The sequence below is a fragment of the Bacillus rossius genome, chromosome 6 (assembly GCF_032445375.1).
Source record: "Bacillus rossius redtenbacheri isolate Brsri chromosome 6, Brsri_v3, whole genome shotgun sequence".
NCBI lineage: Eukaryota > Metazoa > Arthropoda > Insecta > Phasmatodea > Bacillidae > Bacillus > Bacillus rossius.
Window position 1 is genome coordinate 78,909,962 of NC_086334.1, and position 23,215 is coordinate 78,933,176.

Sequence of the window (23,215 nt, forward strand, 5' to 3'; positions counted from 1 at the left end):
AGTGAAGCTAGCTGCGACACGCGCGTCACGCAGAACGAATAGGACCGGACCCATTTCTGGGCGCGACAAATGCGGCAGTATACCGGCTAGACGTGCGACATTTGCAGCAGACGGAGGAACGAAGAGCCACGCACGGTGTTCTACGTAGTGCGCAATGGATTTTAGTTATATTGACAGTGAACGAATTATACTGGAAATTGAAAGTCGACTATGTTTATACGATACAAAATGCGAAACATACAAGAATCGTACCTTGAAAATGTATTTTGTTGTGATATGATATGTGTTAGTCGATTAGTGCACTACAGTTAAAATATATTTCAAATTCGTGGTGGTGTGTGTGCAATACCAATGCCAGGGACCATTTTGCAGTTAGTAGATGGTACGTATTATAAGCACAAGTGATTTCAATACAATACAGAAAGACGTGGAAGTTTTTCCTAAACTGTATAATTTATATTACAGGACCTCTGGAAATATGGATGTAGAAGAGTCACATCCTTCACCTGACATGGATGGATCAGGGCATAGGACGGAGGACGAGCAAGGGGATGTTCAAGTGATTGGGCCTACAGTCAGCAGGCCGACGAATTCTCACCAACGCAAAAGAGGTGCGAACTCTTTTGAGCGGGAACTCATAGATGTTCTTCGGAGTAACAAGATATCACAAAATATTAGTGAAGAACTTGAACGCGACCCAGATAGAATGTTTCTATTGTCTTTGCTACCTAGCATGCAAGCTGTCGAACCTGAGTATAAATTGGACAAGCAGGTTAGGATGCTGTTGGTCATGAAATCATTCTCCAGTGCACCGACTCTGGGTTTCTATCCACAAGCTCCATCATCTTACGGTGCCCAACCATACTTCGTCCAGTGTACCCAAGATACATCATTACAGTCGCCTACGTCTGTGGCATCACATGAGTCAGACGAGTCTATCATGTCACTGTTTAAGTTGCCTTGATGCACAAAGGTTTGGTGCTTTCTAATTTTAATTTTATATCTTGTAATACTGTATTATCACTACATTAAATTACCTTAGTGTAACTGCTAGTTTTTCTTCCACTCCTATACAGTCCCACATAACGGTGTTCTATTTTGCTAACATACCACTCACATTCAAAGCTGATAGCAGGTAAATAAATGAATTCACCGACATACGGTAATACTCATGAAATTTGTTGGGGTACTGCTTCAGTTTTTCATGCAGTAGTATATACTTCCCCTTTGTTAGACGTTCACTAATTAAAGGGTGTACCCACAATTTCCTTCGACGTTTTTGTCGTCGATGTACAGGTGCTGCTACTACTGCAGCTTCCTCCATGACATCCATAGTGGGAACACTACAATCAACTGGCTGCAGCGAGCGCTATTTGTTGCACGTGTGGCCGTGTATCGTTTCACTTACGACATTTCACGCCGTTTTTCATGCGACATTTACCGCTCGTATCTGGCCATGCACTGCGACTTTTAACGCTAGCTTTATCTGTCGCGCTCAACATTGCTGCAAATAACGCTCGTCTGGCCGTAGCCTTACAGTAACAGTAGCGACCACTACACGCAACATGGCTATCGCCGAGACATCTTTACTGCCTATAAACAGCTTCTCATGGCAATTATTTCAAATTCTATTAATCTTAATATGTGTGGCATGCAAATTGTTTTTGCAATGATAATGCAGTCAACTTGAACTTCAATAGCAAACCATTACTATATGTGCTTAGTACATATAGTTTACACCTTAAAAGTTAGAATTGATTGCAATTTATCTAATTTTCCTTCTTAGAATTAAATTTTAAATAATCAGTTCGGTAAAGTTAGCTACATTAAAAAAACTTAAAAATAGTGTGAACAATTAGTAAGGTTAGGTTAGCTACATTAAAAATACTGTAAAATTGTTTCAATAATTTGTTAGAATTTACCAATTTAAAATGTAAGCAACTTAACCTAACTAACCATCACTTATTATTTTATAGTATTTTTAATGTAAGGAACCTAACCTACGTTCAAGTATTTTTTATGTACCCATACAAACCAACCGTAAAAATGATTTCACTGTATTTTCGAATGTAGCTAACCAACCACCCATTCTCCAGTTTTGATGATTTTTTTTTAATGTAACAAACCTAACATTATTACTCGTTAATACTGGATGATCACTTTTCAACTACTAAGAATATAACAATACCCTTTAAGAGACTATATATCAATCACTCACTTAGCATGTATTTAAATTGCACAAATTCATTCAGCGCAATGTTAACTTTATTGCTCCAGTCTTGAATAGCACAATTTTTCAATTTCGGTTAGCACAAAATCACAACAATAAAAAAACAAAGCGGGCATGACGCCATGAAGTCTGCTTCAACTCGGTAAACCACACATGTACCGTGGCACACAGAAGCTATACGACGGAGGAAGAGATGTTCACACAGGTCTGACTAAGCTATCGGCTGTTGTACAAACATCAGCTATACCAAGTTCAGATGCGGCTATTGGGTGTGAAGGACCAAATGTTTTTACATCCACGCGTATGCTGCTGGGCCGTACCGTTGTCGCCCGGCTAAAGATCGGGCCGTGAGGAACTTCAGTCTAGCCAGTGGCACGCACAAACACAAAGCATTGTCTGCCCATTCGTCTACTGGTAAATGTGCATGCTCAAGCACCTGTAGTTGGAATCATGGCTTTCAAGTGAGAGCATAATGCTTCGTGTTCAATTGTTTGAGACAAAACTAGAATTATTACGGCATGCAGAATATCATGAAGGCCACACTTATGTTGGTTACACTTGGTCAAATGCTGTTGGCTGTACTAGCGGGAATATATTTGACATTAGATACTGGAACAGAAATGAACTGATGATTCAGAGTAAAAGGTTGTTAAATGAATGATCACTGAAAAAGAAATCACGGGCCTGACAGGATTGGTATGAAAGCGAATAAGCATTTTGAAAAATTAAAATGTAAATATCGGGACAGTAAAATCAGTTTCACGATGGTTTGGAAAGTTCACAGAAGAGTTGAAAGTCTCGCCCAGGTGGGCAAGTCAACCAGGACTGACAATACGTACATAACCACCTACCTCCCGTTATGCAGTGTCGTATTTGTCAAACAAAGTACTTGATGATAGGCTTATAAAGATAAATGGTGATATGTTTATCGTTGAGTGTTATTCTACGCATTTGTATCACATAAAGAATATTGCCCTACACATATTGGAACACATTAAGTAAATTAGCCTTGCTATTTATGGAGACTAATGCTTCAGAATACGCTATTTTGAAAAATATACAAATATTTTTAGGAATGCATTAGTCGTGCTAAGTGGGGGATTGGTGTATTTAGAAAACATGCCAGAAGTAGAAAAAAAATATTATGAAATTTAAATATTCATTTATATATTACTGTAATCTTATACATTTTTTAGGATACATTGATCCTACATTTTTGCATTCTTTGTTAAAATGTCTATCACATACAAGATGTCTCTTTTTTTCTTATACCATTAAGTTTCGGATACAAAATTTTCTCTAACCATACACTGTAAACTTTCTCAGTCTTAATAGGAAATTGAGGCCACCCAGAAATTTTCTCACTATATGCTGGTGACAATAGGGTATTTTATTTAGCGTTATTAGTCAATGACAAAGACTGAAAAAACTAAATTAATTGCAGACATAAACTATAAGTAATGAAAAATAAGTTATCAATCAATACAATCCTAAAAAAACTGGAATACTGGAGTTTTGAATATATTTTTTTCCGCACATGAATGAAATATGTGAACATAACTAAGGGTGCGTTCACAGAGAAAGCTGGTAGCAAGTTACTTGTTCCTAGTGCTTGCTCCCAGCGCTTTCAAGGGCTTGTGGTTAGTGTTGGGTGTTCACAATAAAAGCTTAGTAAGCTTTCAAATCTCATTGCGATAAATCTTCCTCTAGTGATGAAGAATATTATTTTTACTAGAAAATGTAGATTTAAAAATGCGAGACATGTAATTAAACGCGGTAGAGGAAGATTTGGTGAATGCCACCATCTGTTTCCTCAGCTAAAACTGGACAAGGTGAGATTTTTATCTTGTGTGAGGATGAAGTTGAGGACGTTCAATTATATCCTCAAGAAAATTGAAACTAATTTGGACAAATGCTGGGGAAACTGGCATAAGCAACCAATTCATCCCGAAGAACGGTTAGTTATTTGTTTGAGGTAAGTCTTGGTTGATAATAATAATTTTTAGGAACCATTTACTATATAATAATTTTTATATAGTTTTTACTATGCACTTTAAGATAAAACTACTATTTATATGTGGTTTGTTTTATATTACATTACCACAGTTACAATAAATTCTTTCAAATAATAATTTGTAGTTAAATATAAACACCTTAAAATTTTTGCATTTTATCTTTGAGGAAATGTCTATTATGGATCTTGAATTGTTAAGATATACTGCACTTATATCCTCAGATCAATTGAATTAATTATGTAATGGTGTCGGAGTGAGTAATAAGGTTTTATTTATGTCTAGTGAATTAATTAAAGTAGGTACCACAAAACACAACATAGTTGGAGTTTCAATTATTTATTAATATAAGAACTTAACAATGAGTAAATTAAAGGAAACACAAATAGTTGTGAATTTAAATATAATAGGCATGTTTTTGGAAATATTTACTGTTTCCTACACGCATAAAAACTCCTTAACTAGTTATTTTTATTTGAGATTTAATAATTGGTCATGTCTGTGAAAATCCTCATTTGCAGAAATTGGTGTTGCCTCATATTCATCCATGGATGAGCTCTGGTTAAAAGTGCCACAAGGTGAAAATTGAGTGCTGTTTCTAGGTGTAGATCCAACACTGTAAGACATGGAGTATGCAAATTGCTGAACAACTTCCTGAATCCTTGCACGAAATGGAAAAATCTGTTCCGGACGAATTTTTCTGACATGTTGTAAAAGCGTCTTGAAGAATAATGAATGCTTGTCTTCAGGTTCCTTTTCTTCTTTATTATTCCTCTTTTGTGTTAAAATTTCTAGTTTTTTTCTCTCGATTTACAGCATTGACGACATATACTAGTCATCAGTTCTTCTACGTTTGATTCGATCCGTTGTATGTTTCTAATGTTTTGTGTTTGTGCAATTCCGCAAAAACGATCAGCTATTGTGGATATATCGTCATTATCCACGGAATTATCTTGCTGGGGCTGAACTACTACCACATCTTCAGACCCAATAACTTCTTCCTTGTCGCCTATATCTGGAGAGTTCCTCTGCTTTTCAATATCTTCAAAAGTATCTGGGCTTTTGAGTGTGGAACAGTTACCTGAACTTTGTTGATGTCTAACAATGTCTTTAAAAAAATTAAGTGCTTTGAAATACTGCCACTTACATGTAACTATTTCATCTCCTCTAGCTCCAAATTTGGGACGAGTCATCTTTGACAGCTCAGTGGAATATTGATCTCGTAAATATTTCCACTTCTTCTTCAGCACATGTTCTGAAATAATAAATTTGCTTAACTTCAATGTTCATTTCCAAAGCTATCTCCTTCCAACACTTCTATACGTAAACTCTATTTGCATTTTTTTTGAGACATTTGTCCCAAATAGGTCCTCTTCTAAACACTTGTGAAATAATTTCATTGACATCCATGTTGACTGTATAAGTAGTTGTCAGCAACTGAATGCTGCCGGCACCGAAAAACAAGTATCAACAGGTTCTTGCTTGCCGTTCAGCGCTTGTAGCAGGCGCTTGCAAGTCGGAACAAGCTTTCTATCTGAACACACACACTTGATACCATTAAAACTTTTTCTCGGCCGGTCAGCGCTTGTCGGCGCTTGTTAGCAAGCGCTTGCAACCAGCTTTCTTTGTGAACGCACCCTAATCTAGGCGGGTGGAAAAAAAGCTGGCCAAGAGAACTACTCCAGAACCAACCAGTGTGTGTGAACCTAACTAAAAATTCTGTTTCAGTTGTATCCGTTACAGATTCCCTAGCAAGGTTCGATGGCAGAAGTTCAGATGGGCTAGCCCGCAACTCCTGCCACTTAAAAACTTTAATCTTAACTTTCAACTTCTCTTAACACCATATTTGACAAGAAAATATTATGGCCTACTTTGACACCTCACTTTGGTATAAAAACTGTCAAAGGCAACGACGTAGAGACAGACTGCTATTGAGAGACCATTTATGATTCCAACTGAACCATAGCCAGTAGCCATGATGAAGCAAATTAACAAGTCACAAGTGTGCAGCAAATGGTCAATTTATAATTAACTACGTTCAGCAAATGTAGAGTGAATTTTATTTAGTTATACGTAACTATAACTTGTGGTTGACAATATCAGTTAAAAACTCAAACACCCAATAATTTTTTTTTTGTATTTGTATGGCAACATTAAAATTTTTCCTAAATTCTACTTTTTATATATTTGTGACTGTAGTTATAAGGTGTAGGTATATATTTACAAATTTTGTTGAGTGTAAACTATCTTAGCAACAGTGTTTATTTATGCAAATTTTATTTTGAGAAAGAGTATTAGGTCAAACAAAACAGTTCATCTTGCCACACAAACTGGTTAGAAAGGGTACACATTGTTTGCCCTACAGGCGTTTGCCCTAAACGTAGGGCAAATGCCTTTAGGGCAAACGAATTTAGGGCAAATGCCGTTTAGTGCAAACGACTGTAGGGTTTTGGATTAACGAAACCACACCAACTTTTAGGAAAGATGCCTGTAGGGCAAACTACTGTCAAAAAACTTCTTTTAGGGCAAACGCCTTTAGGGCAAATGCCGGAGCTAGGTCCAAATGGGACTATCAAACATTTTGTACAAACGCCTTTAGGGCAAACGCCTGTAGGGCAAACGCCTGTAGGGCAAACGCCTGTAGGGCAAATGCCTGTAAGGCGAATGCCTTTATGTCAAATGCCTGTAGGGCAAATGACTTTAGGGTAAACGAAGTTTAGGTTATTTTGGGTAATGTAGGTTTTTTCAATTATGTATCGATTCAAACAGTGTTCTTGTAGTTTATATTTCCTCCGCAGGTGGCAGAACCTCAATAAATGTTTTCCCTCTAAATGCAAAGGTTTTAAAACAGTCGCTAGATGGCACTTATGTAAGCATATATCGAGGTTTGGTGGGAATTCATGTGGTATGAACTTCCTAGATTCATCAACAGATGGTTCCCTGCGCTAAGTTCAATGTTATAGAATATTTTTTCTGTAAAATATTTCGGAACATTAGGTGATGTAAGGTCTTCGACCAAAAAAAAAATTATATAAAAAAACAGTATTGGCGATTTAACAAAAATATCGCTGGAAAAAAGTTCAACTTTTTTTCCGGGGCTTTGCTTATTTCAATTTCAGCTGTCAGACACGCATTACGCTATGATTACTTAAAATATTACGAACATATAGGTAAATAATGTGAATACTAGCTTTTAAAAATTTTCTTAATTAGCATAATAGTACTAATGTGGTTAAACTCCTACATATTGTTCATACTATTTTATTCTGGAATGTATACACAACATACAGCTGAAGTACACAATGAAGAAGTATTCCATTTCATTTTGTTCTGGGTTTTCCATAATTTGCATTTAGTTTGTAATGTTTGTGTTAGATCACTTTGACGTTCAGTTCTAAGAGTTGGCCGATAATAGTCATTGTTTGGCATGATTCTTAAAATAGGCTATATCTGTAATATAATATATATTAAAATATATCCATAATATTTCCCGTATTTCCATAGTGGATTCCACTTATATTCCCAAAATAAAATAATGAAGATACATAATGGTATTTCTCAATAATAACAATGTTACTTTAGCCCACCGCACACAGAACGACTTTCCTTGCGGAATTGTATGCATATTTGTTTGTTCAACAATATTCCTTCCTTCTTCCAAAGTGACTTGCAGTGACGTGATGTAATGTTGATTTGGAATGACCCAAAAGCTATTCAACCAAATATTGCTCCTGGCTATGTACCTTCTGGGCTGGAACTTCACAGTGAATATAGCCCACCGTCTCACCGTCATCATTTACTTGAAACGGATGTTCTTACGTCTCCGATAAACTATCAGGAATATCAAGCAGTTTTACGACGGTCTCGAAAATCACCAGGTGTAAGTGGAATTACATACCAACATATTCAAGACATGCCACACATTGAACATGACATACTCCTAACCAATAGCAGGTTTTGCTATGCAGAGTTGCATTGCAGTGTTGTCAAGTTCTGAATAAGCATTAAAAAACAAATTCCGTATGGATTATTGGATTGAAAATGATACAACTAACTCTCATTTTTATAATGAATGGCCATTAAAGAAACTATTCCTATGCTGAAACAATCTTCCCTGACCCATCCAAATATTGCTGAGTTTCCCCGGTGTGTGGCCAGCCCGCTCCCCCCGGCAGCTGTCCGCACGCCTCCCGAAGTGTGGAAACACGTGGCAGGCTCGGCACCTCGGCTTTCAGGCCCTGGTTTACCTAAGAGTAGCATCAAGTTACTAGAATTGTTAACCATTATATTTATTTCATTTACAACTATTCACGAACTGGACTCTATGGACGTTGGCACAGTGCGTGCAAGCTGGTTAGCGTGAGTAAGCCAGTGTGAACTTGGTGGTGGTGGGATTTTAGTTCCTTTAAGTGCAGCACGAGGAGAAAAGCGCTGGCAGCACAAGAGGAAGAATGGAGACGTCATTGAGCAAGTGAGCCAGCCGAGAGGTGCTCCGAGTCGGTCTTATGAAAAACGACGGGTGCGCCGCTAATCTACTGAAAGAAATGAATGAGCATTCCTCGAAGCGAAGAGTGTGATCATGTTTCAAACTAAGGAGATGGGCGGCCATCATGAGCAACTATGATTTCTACATTCTGTGTCGGTAACCCAACCGTGAGTTGAAAAGACTAAACCCCGAGGGTTCGCCGGCAAGTTCAAGGTCCTACGCATGTTGTGGGGACAGTGATGTTGTGCCACCAATGGCCACCCACTCATATTTGGGAGTTTGTAAGCGTAGTGCTTGCTGTGTTTTCTCTCTTCGAATCACTCCGAGCAATTTCGCTCTGACATCTGGCTGTGCCCTTACAGCCACACCTCGCCAAGCAACTACAGACTGACCCAGCTTGGTCCTAGGCGTGTCCGGCTAATGCCTCGCGTCGGTCTGCTATCCAGCCTCGCTGTCGCTGGGCACTGTCTCATGCCCAAAACCCGTTCTAACAGGTTCTGTTCCCCCATTATTGAGGCACATACACACTGGTGCTCAGTAGGACGAAAGTCACTTCTCCGCCTGCTGCCTGCTGTCTGAAGACATCACTGCTCATCATTGCTGTGTGCAAGCCTAAAGACACGCTCCGAGCCAAGATCAACTCTGCCTCAGAGATATTCTCCATCTTGGTATTATTACTGTTAGGGCTCACATGAGTCTCCTTCTGGAGTAAGTAGCAATGTTTTGTATATAGTTACTTGCATGTAATAAATAGCTGCTTCTTAAAATGAGTTAACGTCTGTTTGATAGCCTTAATGTTAGGTCAAATTACAACAACTGGTGGCAGCTTATGAGATAGTATTCCAAGAACCAAGGATTTTGTGTTAACACTTGTTTTTAACAATTTTTCGTGTCAGAATTTTTTTAATAATTTTTTTTTTGTCCTCCTTAAATAGAGACAGCAAAGTTATCAACCTGAGTAAAGTGAATGAGTGGCACTCCAATGAAACACTTGTAGCTTTTCGTGTCGTTCACATTGTTGTGGCTGAGAAAATAAGATGGAGGGAGAAAGAGACGAGATTTTCAAGACTACCAGGAACACGCTAATTGCACACGCCAATATCAATTCAATACTCAATATTGTTACAAGTATAATGTGGGGGAACTGGGTTCATAAGGGGAGCCATTCCACCTCAATTCAGGCAGTCAGCAAGAAAACGAGTCAGGTCACCATCATGGATTACAGCAGTTGCAACCAGTGGAGACAAGAGTGCTAAAAGGATTTCGGCCCAAAATATTTTTAACCCATGTTATATGCTTTTGAAGTTGGTTCAAAATCAAAAAAGTTTGAAAAAAACGTGTTATTCATATGAGCGGCATTTCAAAACTATTTAACAAATTCCATTGATTTTTATTTTGTAGCTATAATATTGATCTACAGAGTGGTATAGTTCCAATGAGCCCCATGACAATATCTTTAAGGGCGGAAAACTAAAAAATTTTATATAATTTTTTAATTTATTTGAATTTTCAAAAATATTTTTACATGGAATAATAAATTTTCATAAAAAGTAATTCTGGCAATATGTAGACCTCTTACAGTAAATTTACAGAAAAAAATTGTTTTTAATTCTATGATGCACTGAATTAATAATATTTAACTTTAAATTTTGCAAAATTTGACAAAAGGGCCATTTTTGATTGACAATTGTTTAAAAACACAATTTCTTAAATATCTGAAAATTTGTCAGTTTGTAGTCCTAAAGGGTCATTCCGAAATCAAGGGACAAACTGTAGTTGTTAAATTATTAAAATTAAAAATTCAAGAAAAAGGGAAATTGTGGTATTTCTATGATCAGCATTTATTGGTTGTCACAAAAGTACCATAGAATTAAATCAACTCTTTCTATTTAAGTAAAAAATACAAAAAAAATTATTGTAAGACACGGAGGTGACACAAATTGCCATGGAAATTTTAAATTGGGGTAGTCATATAATCATAAATAATAGTATCCTGTAGTCCTATAGTATTAAGCAAAATATCATTATTTTAAACTGTAGTTTTAAGGCACTCAGTAATAAAAAAATGATGATACTAAATCAACTGAAAACAAATCAAATCAAATCAATGTAGTAAGTACACTCTGAAGACTAATCCCATCAATATTCCATATCTAACAAAGATTTTTAACACCTGACAAATCATAAAATATGTATGCATTTCTTCTACCCAGTTTTGGCTCGGACAGTATGCCTTTAATGTCTCGAAAATCAACAACAGCTATATCGTCATCCACAGGAAAAACAAATGTATTGTTTGTAACCAGTCTTAAAAACTTGACAGTGTATTCCTCTTTATTTGCATTTTCTACATAAGTTAGTATGCCAATGTAGTTTCGTACACTTTTTTTTCCTTGAAATTCTACAATGACATAACTATGAAGTGCGAGACTGTACTTAGTAGGCTTAGCTGTTATTGCCTCAATATGAGTGTCACCAGCTTCTGAAGTGCATGAATCTGAATCTGCATATGTCTCTGTAACTATCTAATGATGGAGTACACCAGTCTAAAACTCCGTGAGCTTCATTTGTCTGCTTCTTGTTTCTGTGCCACCTTTCCTTTGCTGTCTTTTACCTCTCTCACTTAAGTCTGAAATTTTTTTTATTTTCCCTTCCTCCTTTCTTTTGTAATACCTTTCTCTTTCTTTTCGTTTTAACTCTTCATAAAGTACTGGATTATCCCTAATTTTATTTCTTCGTGCCATTTCTGCTTCTTTCTTTTTTTTTCTTAACCTCTGCTAAATCCTTCCCAGATAACTTTTTCTTCCGTGAAATGTTTTTTTTTTCTTCTGAAAATAATGTAAACATTAGCTTAGGAACTTTTTGTGCAGTATTTCAAAGTAATGTGTTATATTCTGGACCAAAAAATTAAAAATACATCATTTTATGTTGCTTAACTTCAATAATCCATGATTATTTGCACATTATGTAGACTAAAAACATTGACACAAACTTTGTACCTGTATAAGATATATTGTGTCTTTAACTATGAGTTGCAACTTAACAATTTATTAAACAATTTTTAAATTTTGACACACAATAATAAAATATAAATAAACTAAAATTACAATTATTTACTTTGGTCAGCAAAATTGTATTATTTACATTATGAAAATTCAAAGTTTTATAGCAAAACATATTTTTTTTGGTATCTATTTCATAATATTCACATGCCAGTTAGTCATCTCGCAAAGATATGGACTACTTGTTGAACCCTGTTGTGACTATACCTTGAAAGCACACAACTGATACTATTCTCCAAAATAACAATTTTCCTTTAAAGTGACTATCAAAATCAGGAAATTAATTAAGAGAACAGTGATTATAACAACTATGCCTATGCCTGTGTGTATTATAGTAAATTTTGGAAATGAATACAGATAAAGTAAAATTCAAAGCCTAATATGTCACCTCCATGAATATTGTGTCACCTCCATGCTAGATTAAGATAGAGGTGGGTTGCAGAGTATCAATATGCTACTTTGTAACTGATACACAACTGTATCAAGTACTGCAAACAAGTACACTATTCAAGTATCAAGTACTTTAGTATCAGTTTAGAATTCACCTGGAACAACACCACGGCCAATGTGCACAGAACCCGATCGCAGATAACGGTCACTTGTGCGGAGCTTGTGAAAGGGGACGGAGTGGCACGACGAATAAGGGATAAAGAAGGGAAAGAATGTAGGGGAGGGGGAAGCCTAAGATGTACAACAAGTTCTGTCCCTGCCCGAACACGCCCGAATATTCACCTTCGGCCAACCTCAGGGTTTATTTATATATATTTATATTTCTCCGTTTATTTTAATGTAGCTATACTAACCTAACTAACTGTCCATAGTGTTCTAAAGTGTTTTAATGTAACTAACCTAACCGAACACTTAATATTTGAATTCATTTTTCCTGCGCAATTATAAAACAAATCCCGAGGTTGGTCGAAGGTGAATATTCGGGCGTGTTTGGGCAGGGACAGAGCTTGATGTACATCTTAGGCTTCTCATCTAAGTATGTTCAGTGCGCAGTGCGTGCTCCTTGCAAAGATGAAGACTCCGATTACGAAAGGCGTGGAAAGAGAACACGATACCTTTTTTCGACTACAAATAATGTAGAATGAGAAAACTCATACCTTTTTACGACTACGAAGAATGTAGAATGAGAAAACTTATACCTGTTTACGAAGAACGTGGAAAGAGAAAACTGATACCTTTTTACGCTGGTGATGACGGCATGGAGGATGTGTAACCTATAACGAGAATGCTGATACCTTGTTGCTTCCTGTGACCGCTACTGCTGTACCTGAACCAGACCTATCAGCTACATGTAACTAGTACATTACTGTATCAGTAAATGGTTGGAACAGATACCGAAAATTTCTGTAACAACCCACCTCTAGATTAAGAACATGGAGGTGACATTTTTGAAGTTTTCTTTATGCACAACCTAACCTAAAACTTACTCAACCACATTGTAATGGATTTCATTTAATAACATGTTATTCAACCTAACTGTAATGCAAACCTTTTTTTTTTTTTAAGAAAAGAACAAGATTTATTAAAGCCATGGAGGTGACCACAAATAAAAATACTTCTCAATAATCAAGTGGAATCTCTTAAATAAAACAATACAAACACATACCTGCCTGTCTTTACTGAAACACTATACAAGATGGCTACTCAAGGTTTTTTTTCACATGGCTTCTGAGCATCCATACACAATCTAGTGGGGATTTTTAAGGAACTTCTATTTGTACCATGGAGGTGACATTGAAACAAGGAACAGTAAATGAAGTTAAAATTGCTTAGATAATAGTCTCAGTAAAATTATGACCTTTATAAAGCAGAACTTCTGGTTTGTATCACATGCCATTTTATGTTATGTACCATAGATTTGTACAGCAAGTTTTAAGTTATTATTCTTATATTCTAGATACTTAGGGGTAGTGACAGGCCATGGAGGTGACATTTCAGCCATAAACGTTTTGTTTAGTTAAAAAATTATTTTTATTTTAACTATTAAGGGCCGGTTTCACCATCAGGGATAATGCTATTTTATCGAGATAAAAGTACAAAAATATCTCGATGTTCTAGTTGTTGTGTTTCATAACACACTTGACGTCGTCCGGGCCTGCGGCCCCTTTGAGCCCGATATGACACCGCCCAACCACCATCTCTATTCAAACCTCCCTCCCGCTCGTGCGTGCGTGTGTGCGTGTGTGTCTAGCCCGGCAAGAGGGCGCTTAGAAGCAGTGCGGCGACCCCCTAATTTGCTAAGTTTAATGTTAATTGTAAACCTTTTGTTTTCATTCATTTTTGCCCCAGTGTTTGTGCAGTTACTCATGTATTCTTTAATTTAAATATCATGTTACTTGAAAAAACCACAGACGTTGCCCGGGCGGACCCGAATAGGCACGGACTTGGACGAGGGTAGGAATGTTTTTATATAAACTTTCAATAACTAAGTAAATATTAATGAACTTTAAATTGCCAGTAGCTTTTATATAATTTTCAATGTTAATCTATAATTTACTTAACTTTCGCCGGGGCACGGAATCACAGAATGTAATAACGGTAATTGTGTTGGCGCGGAGGCGCCATGTTAGTCGAGACGAGCAGAGCTCTCGCCCAGTTCATGAGACGTGCCAAGAAAATCACTAATTTGCGGCACATACTCGCCCCTCCCAGCTGAAATGCGGAGAATAGGGTCTAGTTCAGAAAAAAGTAAAAATAACAATAGGTTATTTTTGAAAAATCTGAATCATAGATATTAAAAAAAATGAAGAACGTGGAGCTCAGGTGTTGGACATGGTGTAGGGCACGAAGAGGGAGAAACGGAACTGTTGTCCTTACGATCTCGATGGAGTCCAAGCGCTCCTCTGTCTCTAGAGGGTTCAGAAGGTTCTCAGAGCCCTGTCAAAAAAGTGGCGTAACTAGGACACATTGTTCTTGCAGCTTCAATCGCTACGTTGGTTGCACTTCTGAGGTACAAAAGGCAGGAGCCAACCTATGAAGAGAGTGTGAAGGTGAGTGACCCCTTAGCGGGTGACCGGCTTTGTATGGAAAGATCGAAGTATCATATGCATTTGCTTTACAACTTAGTGTTCAGAGACCACGGGAGATAATGCTTAATAATCCAAAATTTTCAGTAATGCAGCACCTCCAAGTCTTGAATGTGCCAGATAGTCAGAGGTCCACTGCTTTTGGTGTCACATGTAAGGATATACTTAATTTATAGATATTGGATAAATAAAAGAAAATAAATAAAAGAAAATTTAATAAAAAATTTAACTTGGCTATTTGAGAATAAAGGTAAAAAAACTGTAGTTAGTTTTGGATAGAAGTTTAAGCTAGATCATATATAAAATTTGAGTGCAGTTAATAGAACATAAGTGACAGCAGCCGGTCAGTGCATGTATACAAGAAACTTGATGACTAATTTATGAAATGAAGAATAAAATTAACAGCGGCCAAAAATAAATAAAGAATGAAATTAAGGGACTACAGAATAGCCCTGATGAAATGCAGAGTAACCGAAAGGACATAAATAATTACATGGAGACTGACCAAGATGAAATAAGGAAAGAAAATTATCAAATGTAAAAAGCACAAGATGATATGCCAAATGAGCTGGTGACGGCACACTATGACATGCGGAGTGAATTAGTGGTTGCTCAAGAATAAACCAAGAAATTGATGAAAACTTTCAGACTAAAGGTAAAGTGCATTTGGTGCAGCATCTCTCACCACAAAGACAGCAAAAGCTAATTCAACTTGAACAGACAACTGAATAACATGTAGCTGCCTTAACTTAAGAATACCGAGAAATGATTAAAGAAGCTGCAGCTGTTGCAAGCCAGGAGAGTCAATGTGGAGGGCCAAGCTGCTCACGTAAATGGTTGGAGCGAGGAAGAGAGAGCTACGGCAAGCTGCTGCAGACCACACCAGCTCCGAACCAGAAGGACTATGCTGTAGAAGCTCTTGAGCTGAGGTATGGGCGAGGTGTACACGCCAACAGTGATCCACACAAGAACTCGGCGAATGCAAGGATGAGGCTCCTGCAGAGTTCCGACAGCAGCTAGCTACTAGTGCGTTCATGGACGGACTGAAGGCTGCAGAGGTGCAACAAACCCTTCGCCTGCCCCGTGATGCCCTGGTTCATGCGCGCAGTGCATCCAGAAACACCCACATCTGGACAAGAAGAACGGGATTGGAACCAGACCGCGAGGTACACACTAATGCCAACACCAACGAGGGGATATCATCAGGGCGCTGAAGAAACTGCTGAATGGCAGTCAAGGTGCCCGGTTCAGGAGGATGGGAGGTCACTCACAATGCTTTGCCTACCAAGAACTAGGGCATACTCAGTGGGAATACCCAAATCGTGGAAAAAAACAAAGGACACAATGTGATGTGATAAAGGATTTGAAATAGGGGAAAAAGAATATTAGGATAGAAAATAGTCACGGCCCAGGCCATAATGTAATGGTATTCAGTTCCTGTAGGAGAAAAGTCTACTTGTTCGGAGAACAAGAGGTCGCCCACAGTGCTTTGCTACCCGAATCTTACGAGAAAACCAAATAATGAAGGTCAGCTATGTGGTAATGGGGTTAAGCAGGAGAAATGTCTGCAGATTGGAGAGCTAGTATCAAGAAAAGAGTAGGACCGCAAAAAAAAAATTCAGGACCACTTCTCATGGAAATATCTTGATTACGCTATTAAAGCACGCACAAATTTACGTCACTAAATTTACATTACTGGTAGTACAATAATTTTACACCAACCATTACCAATTTTCATATGTGGTTACCTTAAAAAAGGTCCGAAGGAAATTGAATTTTCTGGAGAAAAAAAATTTTAATTGCAAATTTTATTTTTACTTCCTGATAAGTATATGTTACGATTATTCACTTAGAGGGTGTAGAGATACTTTAAACAATTACCAAGCTGTTAACCATTTTAACAAGTGTTACAAATATAGTGATATTCTGAGAATGTTCAACTAGGTTAGGATAGTTACATTAAAAATATGGCAAAAGCTCTGTATCATGTATACAAGTTTATTCCTTGATCCTGATGGCATAACCCTGTGGACAGTTATCCTGTGGTACATGATGATTGGTGTTTTATTTTAGAGGTCCTGAACATTACAAAAACTTGTGATATAACAATGAATTATGATCCTAAAATGTATATGATAGGATACATTCAACAATACATAACATAGGTAACTTATTTGTACTACGATAAAGTTAGATACATTATATGGAATAATTATGAAAAAACTATACTAATATTATAAAGCTGAAGAGTTTGTTTGTTTGTTTGTTTCTTTGAACACGCTAATCTCAGGAACCACTGGTTCGATTTGAAAAATTATTTCAGTGTTGGATAGTACATTTATCAAGGAAGGCTATAGGCTATAATATATTATCAATAACATTAGGGATCCATTAGGGATCTCTAAAACTATACACCCGATTGACTTGAAATTTAGCATAGTTACTCATTTTGTGATGTAGACGCTCACTAAGAACGTATTCTGCTGAAATCCGATCCCAAGGGGAGTTTCAGGGGCGTAATATATCAAAATTTCCAGTTTTTGGTAGGAAATCACCATGGCAACGGCTGTTGCTTTGTTGATGCTTCATTCGTCTCTATGGCAACGACTATTTCATTGTTAGTGCAGTCCTCATCACCGTTGAAATTTTGAGGGTACTTTAAATATCAAAAGTTGTCCTTTTTTTCAAGAAAATATATTTTACAGACTTGAAACTTCACAGTAATGTTCCTTATGTTATGCAGGATGACATTTTCCGAAAACTAGATCCAATGGTGGTTAAAACCAGGCAACAGTGGGTACTTTGTCTGCATGAGAACAGGATTTTGCATTGTTCATGCCTTCTGCGTCTCCATGGCAACGGGCATCGCGCGGCAGTAGCGTACCCACAAGGAGGGGCATGTATAATGAGCGGCGCAAGAGTGATCTGCCTGTAGACTGCCGTAGCGAAGTACGGGTACATCAGTTGTACGATGCGTGCACGAGTCGGGAAACCATCGGTGCTATTCATTTTCTCTCCGGTACATTATACAGCATTGTAATAAATTTTCACTGATTTTTTTTTTATTTACAATTACTGTAAATGGGAGATGTGGCTTAATTTTTTTCAACTAGTATAGCTGTGCAAAGCCGGGTTGGGCAGCTAGTATGTTATAATGGTGAGGAAGGTTAATTAGTTTAGATACATTAAAAATACTGTGTAAATATTTCAACAGATTTGGAATTACCAACCTAAAATGTAGCATACTAAACATAATCATCTGCCCAATCGCAAATGTAACAATCAATAAATGTAACCAAACAATATCAAAGTAAGTACCTATTAGTAATAATGCAAATCTAACATTACTACTCAATAAAACAGTAAATTACTGGTAAACCATTTGAAGAACACAATACCTACCATTTTACAGTATAGTTCAAAATCATGTAACACATAATAAAAAGCATATCAGAAATTTGTTTTCTTTCAAAAAGTGGTTTTCTTTCAGAATTAAGGAAATGGTTATTATGAGGGAACTACAAGTTCAAAGGCAATGTGCTTTTTCAAAATGATTAGAAAGCATGCCAGGAAGTAAACAAATACATTTTGGAATTTAAAAGAAATCATTACCCCATGAATACCTAATTGTTATAAGTCTGCATAAACAATCTAAATACAGGGCTGACTTATTAACTCTCACAAAATTAAGTATCCAAGTAAATCTACTTACGATCCAAGTCTTATCTTCTTTAAAGCTACTAGATTGCCAGTCACTTTACACTTAGCTTTATAAACCACACCATATGTCCCTTCGCCGACTTTTTCAATTTTATTGTATTTATTCATTTTGTAAATTAATCATAAATTCAAAAGCACGAAAACGCGACTACCAGTAATAGTTATTAGATCTATTTCACCAAACGTTTAATGCATTTCCCGCGCTCACACGTTTTCGCGGCATAAAAGCAAACTTCATGTAATCCGTAACTCACGTGAAGAATACCAATTCCATACCATCTAGCAACTTAACGTATTTATGCTCCTAATAATCACACAAATGTAAACTATAAGCTTACTATTTATTTCATGTTCCCACACACTATTCAATGCAAAACATAATCGTAAACTAAACAGACAGTGATTTGCACTCATAGATACATGTGATGCAAGCGCAAACTAAAATAAGAAAAGCCGATAGCTAGGGTGCTAGGCTATGTTCCTAATTGACAAATATTAATATGTATTTATTTGCTCTCGCTAGTATGGCGTCAGTGTATGCATAAAATTAACTCAATTATATTTCAAAACAAACTTGGGCCCTATTCTTGACGCTGTATGGATGATTCCATTAGGAATGACTGAAAAACCGATTGAGATTTAGCCCAGTGAAATTAGACCCTGGAAATCCATTACGTGGAAAAATTTTTTGGAAAGCTGGAAATCATCTTAAATCCTTTGGTTGACATCCAAATAGAGTATCCTTAGTTTTCGCCCTCACAGGTGGTGTGCTTAAGGAGGGGGGGTGGAAAAAACTGTGAAATTATCGGACGTTTTTATGTTTTTCACACGTAACTCGAAAAAGATGCATCTAAGGGCGCGGTTACACGGGACCCTGAACTACTTCAGGTGAACATGTTTAAGTAAACACGTTTACAAACGCGAAAGTGTACGGTTACACGGTAGTTGCTGAAAAGTGTGTTTAGCTCTAAAACCGATTGTCTACTGTCAACGAATGACTGTGTTGTTGATCTCTATTTTGTAATTGTATCCAGAAAACGCGGGATTTTCTCACTTTTTTATACAGCATTATCAGCAGAAATGGAATGTGTTTTCATATTGCTCAATATTTTTTTTTACAAATCGGGAATTCAAACAACATGCACAGTAAAATTTTTAAACTTATTTATTATTATTTTTGAGCGAGAGTACCTATCTCAGTTTTAAGAAAATTAAGGTCAGGATCAATTAATATATATATAATTATCTGTTGATTTTTTTTTGTTGCATTCGGTAAAATATTACTCGAACTTGTGCCAGAAACACTTTCCATCTTGCATTTCTGCAAAAGACTGTTTATATTCTAAACAGCCAATCAGAGGCTAATGTAGAAGATATGTCGATCTGAACTACTTTGCCAACCTGTTTAAGTTAAATGGGAAATGGCCTCGAACGAAACATGTTCAGACTGTGTGTAACCGCACTCAACAGCTGAACATGTTCACCTGAAGTAGTTCAGACTCCCGTGTAACCGCGCCCTTAGATTAAATGTGACAGTTAGCATAATTAAAGGGTATTTTATTATGCGTCGAATAAGACCACAAACGTCCAAATAGGTTCAGTGGTTTGGCCGCAATCGACATTTCAATATTAGAAATGTTTTCTATATTTCTAAATATTTTAATTTTTCGCCTGTTTACCATCAGATATGATCTAAACCACCACTCAGATCAACAAAAACCACAAAATAAAATTGTAGAGCATTAAATTCTTAGTTGAATAGACATCTTAATTGCAAAAATCCGCTTGATTCTTTACGAGATATGTCCAATAATTTGAAATCCCAGTTATGAAGTTGTTGTGCACCCCCCATCCCCCCCACCAATACCCTTCTTAATCCAATACATTGACGCCGACCGCCGGTGCTCCCTCTGGTTCGTACAGGCCGTTATGTCACAACAACACTTACTCTTAAGTGCGCCGAACACGCCCGAGCGTGATGTCCGCCGAGTGTGTGAAAGTGCGCCGCGACGAACACCAAAGCGACGTCAGCGCCCGGCCGGGTGTGGCAATGCGCCTAATTCATTATATAATTATTCTGTCAAATTAAAACAACTAAATTAATAACAATTTAAAAGAGGATTCATGTAAGGGAAATTATGTCTAATTGTTTTATAAGCATATATTGTGTAACTTGTCTTAAAGTCCAAAACTGGCCGGGTCGGTTTTTCCGCGTTCCACGAGGTTAGGCGCGAGGCCGTAGGGCGGTCTCGCGCTCAGTTACCGTCAGGAGCTCGAAGGGGTCGGGCGCTCCGCGAACGTCGGGCCATCAACTTTCGCGCTTCATCTCCATATCAGCAATAGTGTAAGTCTTTTAAAATCCTTTAACTTGCTCGGTGCCGACCCCACCTCAGTCGCACGATATTTCATGCGACTCGTAACTTATTAAATTTTATCCCGACAGGGAATTTTCTCATGTTCTACGTAATATCATGTCCAGTTTAAGGACAGCGTATAGTGTTACGCAGTTTTCGGCTTCATAGCCAGTTAATCGTTATTACCGTAGGCTTTTTGTAACGAGTGTTGAATCCTACTGACTAACTGTCGCCTTTTAATTATCATCATTTTAAACGTGTAATTTGTAACATGTGTTTTAACTAAATAACTTTCATTTCCAAGAGACTTTTGTGTGTACGTCTCCAGCTGGCATATCCACGTAATTTTAGAGACAATAATATTTCGTCGCAGGCTAGACTGCAAACAATCCTGAACATTGGAACTTCTCTACGTATTTACATGCCCGCCTAAGTTGTGGCAACACCAGTTCCGTGACTATCTGCCAAACGGGTGGCCTGAACAGCCCAGGTAGGTTCCGAACCACGAAGCACTCCTGCCTGCAGCCACGAGGCAGAACCCCCGTTAAAACCCCTGAGATCTTTTACAACGTTAATATTTAATTAAAAAAAACTAAAACAGGCAGCGGGAGTGGCGTCATTTGGCGCGCAACTAGTGTGGCTTTCGAAAAACGAACTTTTGAACGTTTTCAAACTTTGAAGTACATCAAAATTAATTCAGCACGAGTGAGTTTAAGGCCGGCAAGTGGCATTCAGTTTTTGTGACATTTTTATCATTTCGGGACTATTCATTAAGGTACATTTGTATTTTAAAAATTTTTAATTTTATTTTCATAACTCCGACGCGACAGTCTCACGCCAAGGCGGCAGCGGAAGCCGGCACGCCAGGTCACGGGATACGGCGCCGCGAGATAGCGACGGGAGACGGCGCCGCGAGATAGTAACGGAGACAAGAAGATCGGTTTTGCCGCGACGCGATAACGCCGGCACCGCGAGATACGGCTGGGATCGGTTACACGGCATCTCACCGCGATCAGTTACGACTCGGAACCGCGGGAACGGCGCGCCGCAACCGCGGGACAGGTGCTCGGCGCAGAGTGACGTCAGAAAGGGGCAGCCGTGCACAGCCGCGCACGCATCACCGGGCTTCTGCGGGACAGGAGGCGTGCGAGCACGGGACACCGACTCGGGGGTGAGGGGAGGCAGTCCTCCCTACCTGCTCGCGCCCTGTCATCGATGTCCTGATCCGTCGACCGGACAGTCTGCCGCGACCGTGTGACAGAGGCCGAACGTCGTTATCAACATGAACGACTTCCAGGATGCATATGAGTCCTGGGCCGAAGCGGACTTCCCAGAGCCAGGCGAGAGTTGCTATCACTACTCAAATTATGAATGCGGATTTTGTTACGAGTACTGGACGTATGGCATGACGATGTGCTGTAAGCCATCATGCCCCGGCGGGACATCTGACAGGTGGTTCTGCTGGACGTGCGGGAGTTTATGGCACAATCAGTAGCGGATCCAGAGGGGGGGCTAAGGGGCTCAAGCCCCCCCCAAAAAGCATCTGGGTCCACTATTGTTTTAGTGTTTGCCTTGATAAAGCCTAGCCTCAGCTGGGTCAAGCCCCTCCCAAATCAAAATCCTGTATCCACCACTGGGCACAATGATTGTGTACATCCGATCGCTCGAGAAGAGGCGGAGATGTTTGGATTGAGGTGTGAACATTGCCGAAAGAAGCAGTATACAGGCGGGGCCGCAATCGCCACGACGCCGGCCCTGGAAGTTCACACATCCACAACTCCTGGGGGCCAGACGAAAACGAAAGACGAGTGGTCACACTGTGCAGACGCCAACACGTTTCTCACAATGTCTCTGCCTGAGACGAGTATACTCCCGATGCCACTGCAACCGATTACGCCGCCCCCGACGCCGCCACCGCCTGCCGAGAACGCTACTGGTGCGGCGCTGCGTCTCAACCTGGCAACATCGCCGCTCTTCCCAGCCGGCCAACAGGCCGCCGAAGCAGTCAAAAACCATGTTATGACCATCACGCCGCCCCCGACGCCGCCGCCACCGCCTGCCGAGAACGCTACTGGTGCGGCGCTGCGTCTCAACTTGGCAACATCGCCGCACTTCCCAGCCGGCCAACAGGCTGCCGAAGCAGTAAGGCACCATGCTATGACCATCACGCCGCCCCCGACGCCGCCGTCACCGCCTGCCGAGAACGCTACTGGTGCGGCACTGCGTCTCAACCTGGCAACATCGCCGCACTTCCCAGCCGGCCAGCAGGCCGATGAATTAGTAAGGCACCATGCTATGACCATCGGGCCGCCCCCG

General features: G+C 38.8%; 1 protein-coding gene across 1 annotated transcript in view; it reads right to left on the reverse strand.

The window, feature by feature from the left end:
• LOC134533329 (cyclin-dependent kinase 2-like) overlaps positions 1–18,990 on the reverse strand; it is a 210,435-nt gene extending 191,445 nt beyond the window's left edge. The window contains exon 1 of the mRNA XM_063370841.1: positions 18,538–18,990. Coding sequence (XP_063226911.1) covers positions 18,538–18,653 — 116 coding nt within the window. The 5' untranslated portion in view covers positions 18,654–18,990. The remainder of the gene's footprint in view (positions 1–18,537) is intronic.
• Positions 18,991–23,215: the final 4,225 nt, after the last annotated feature.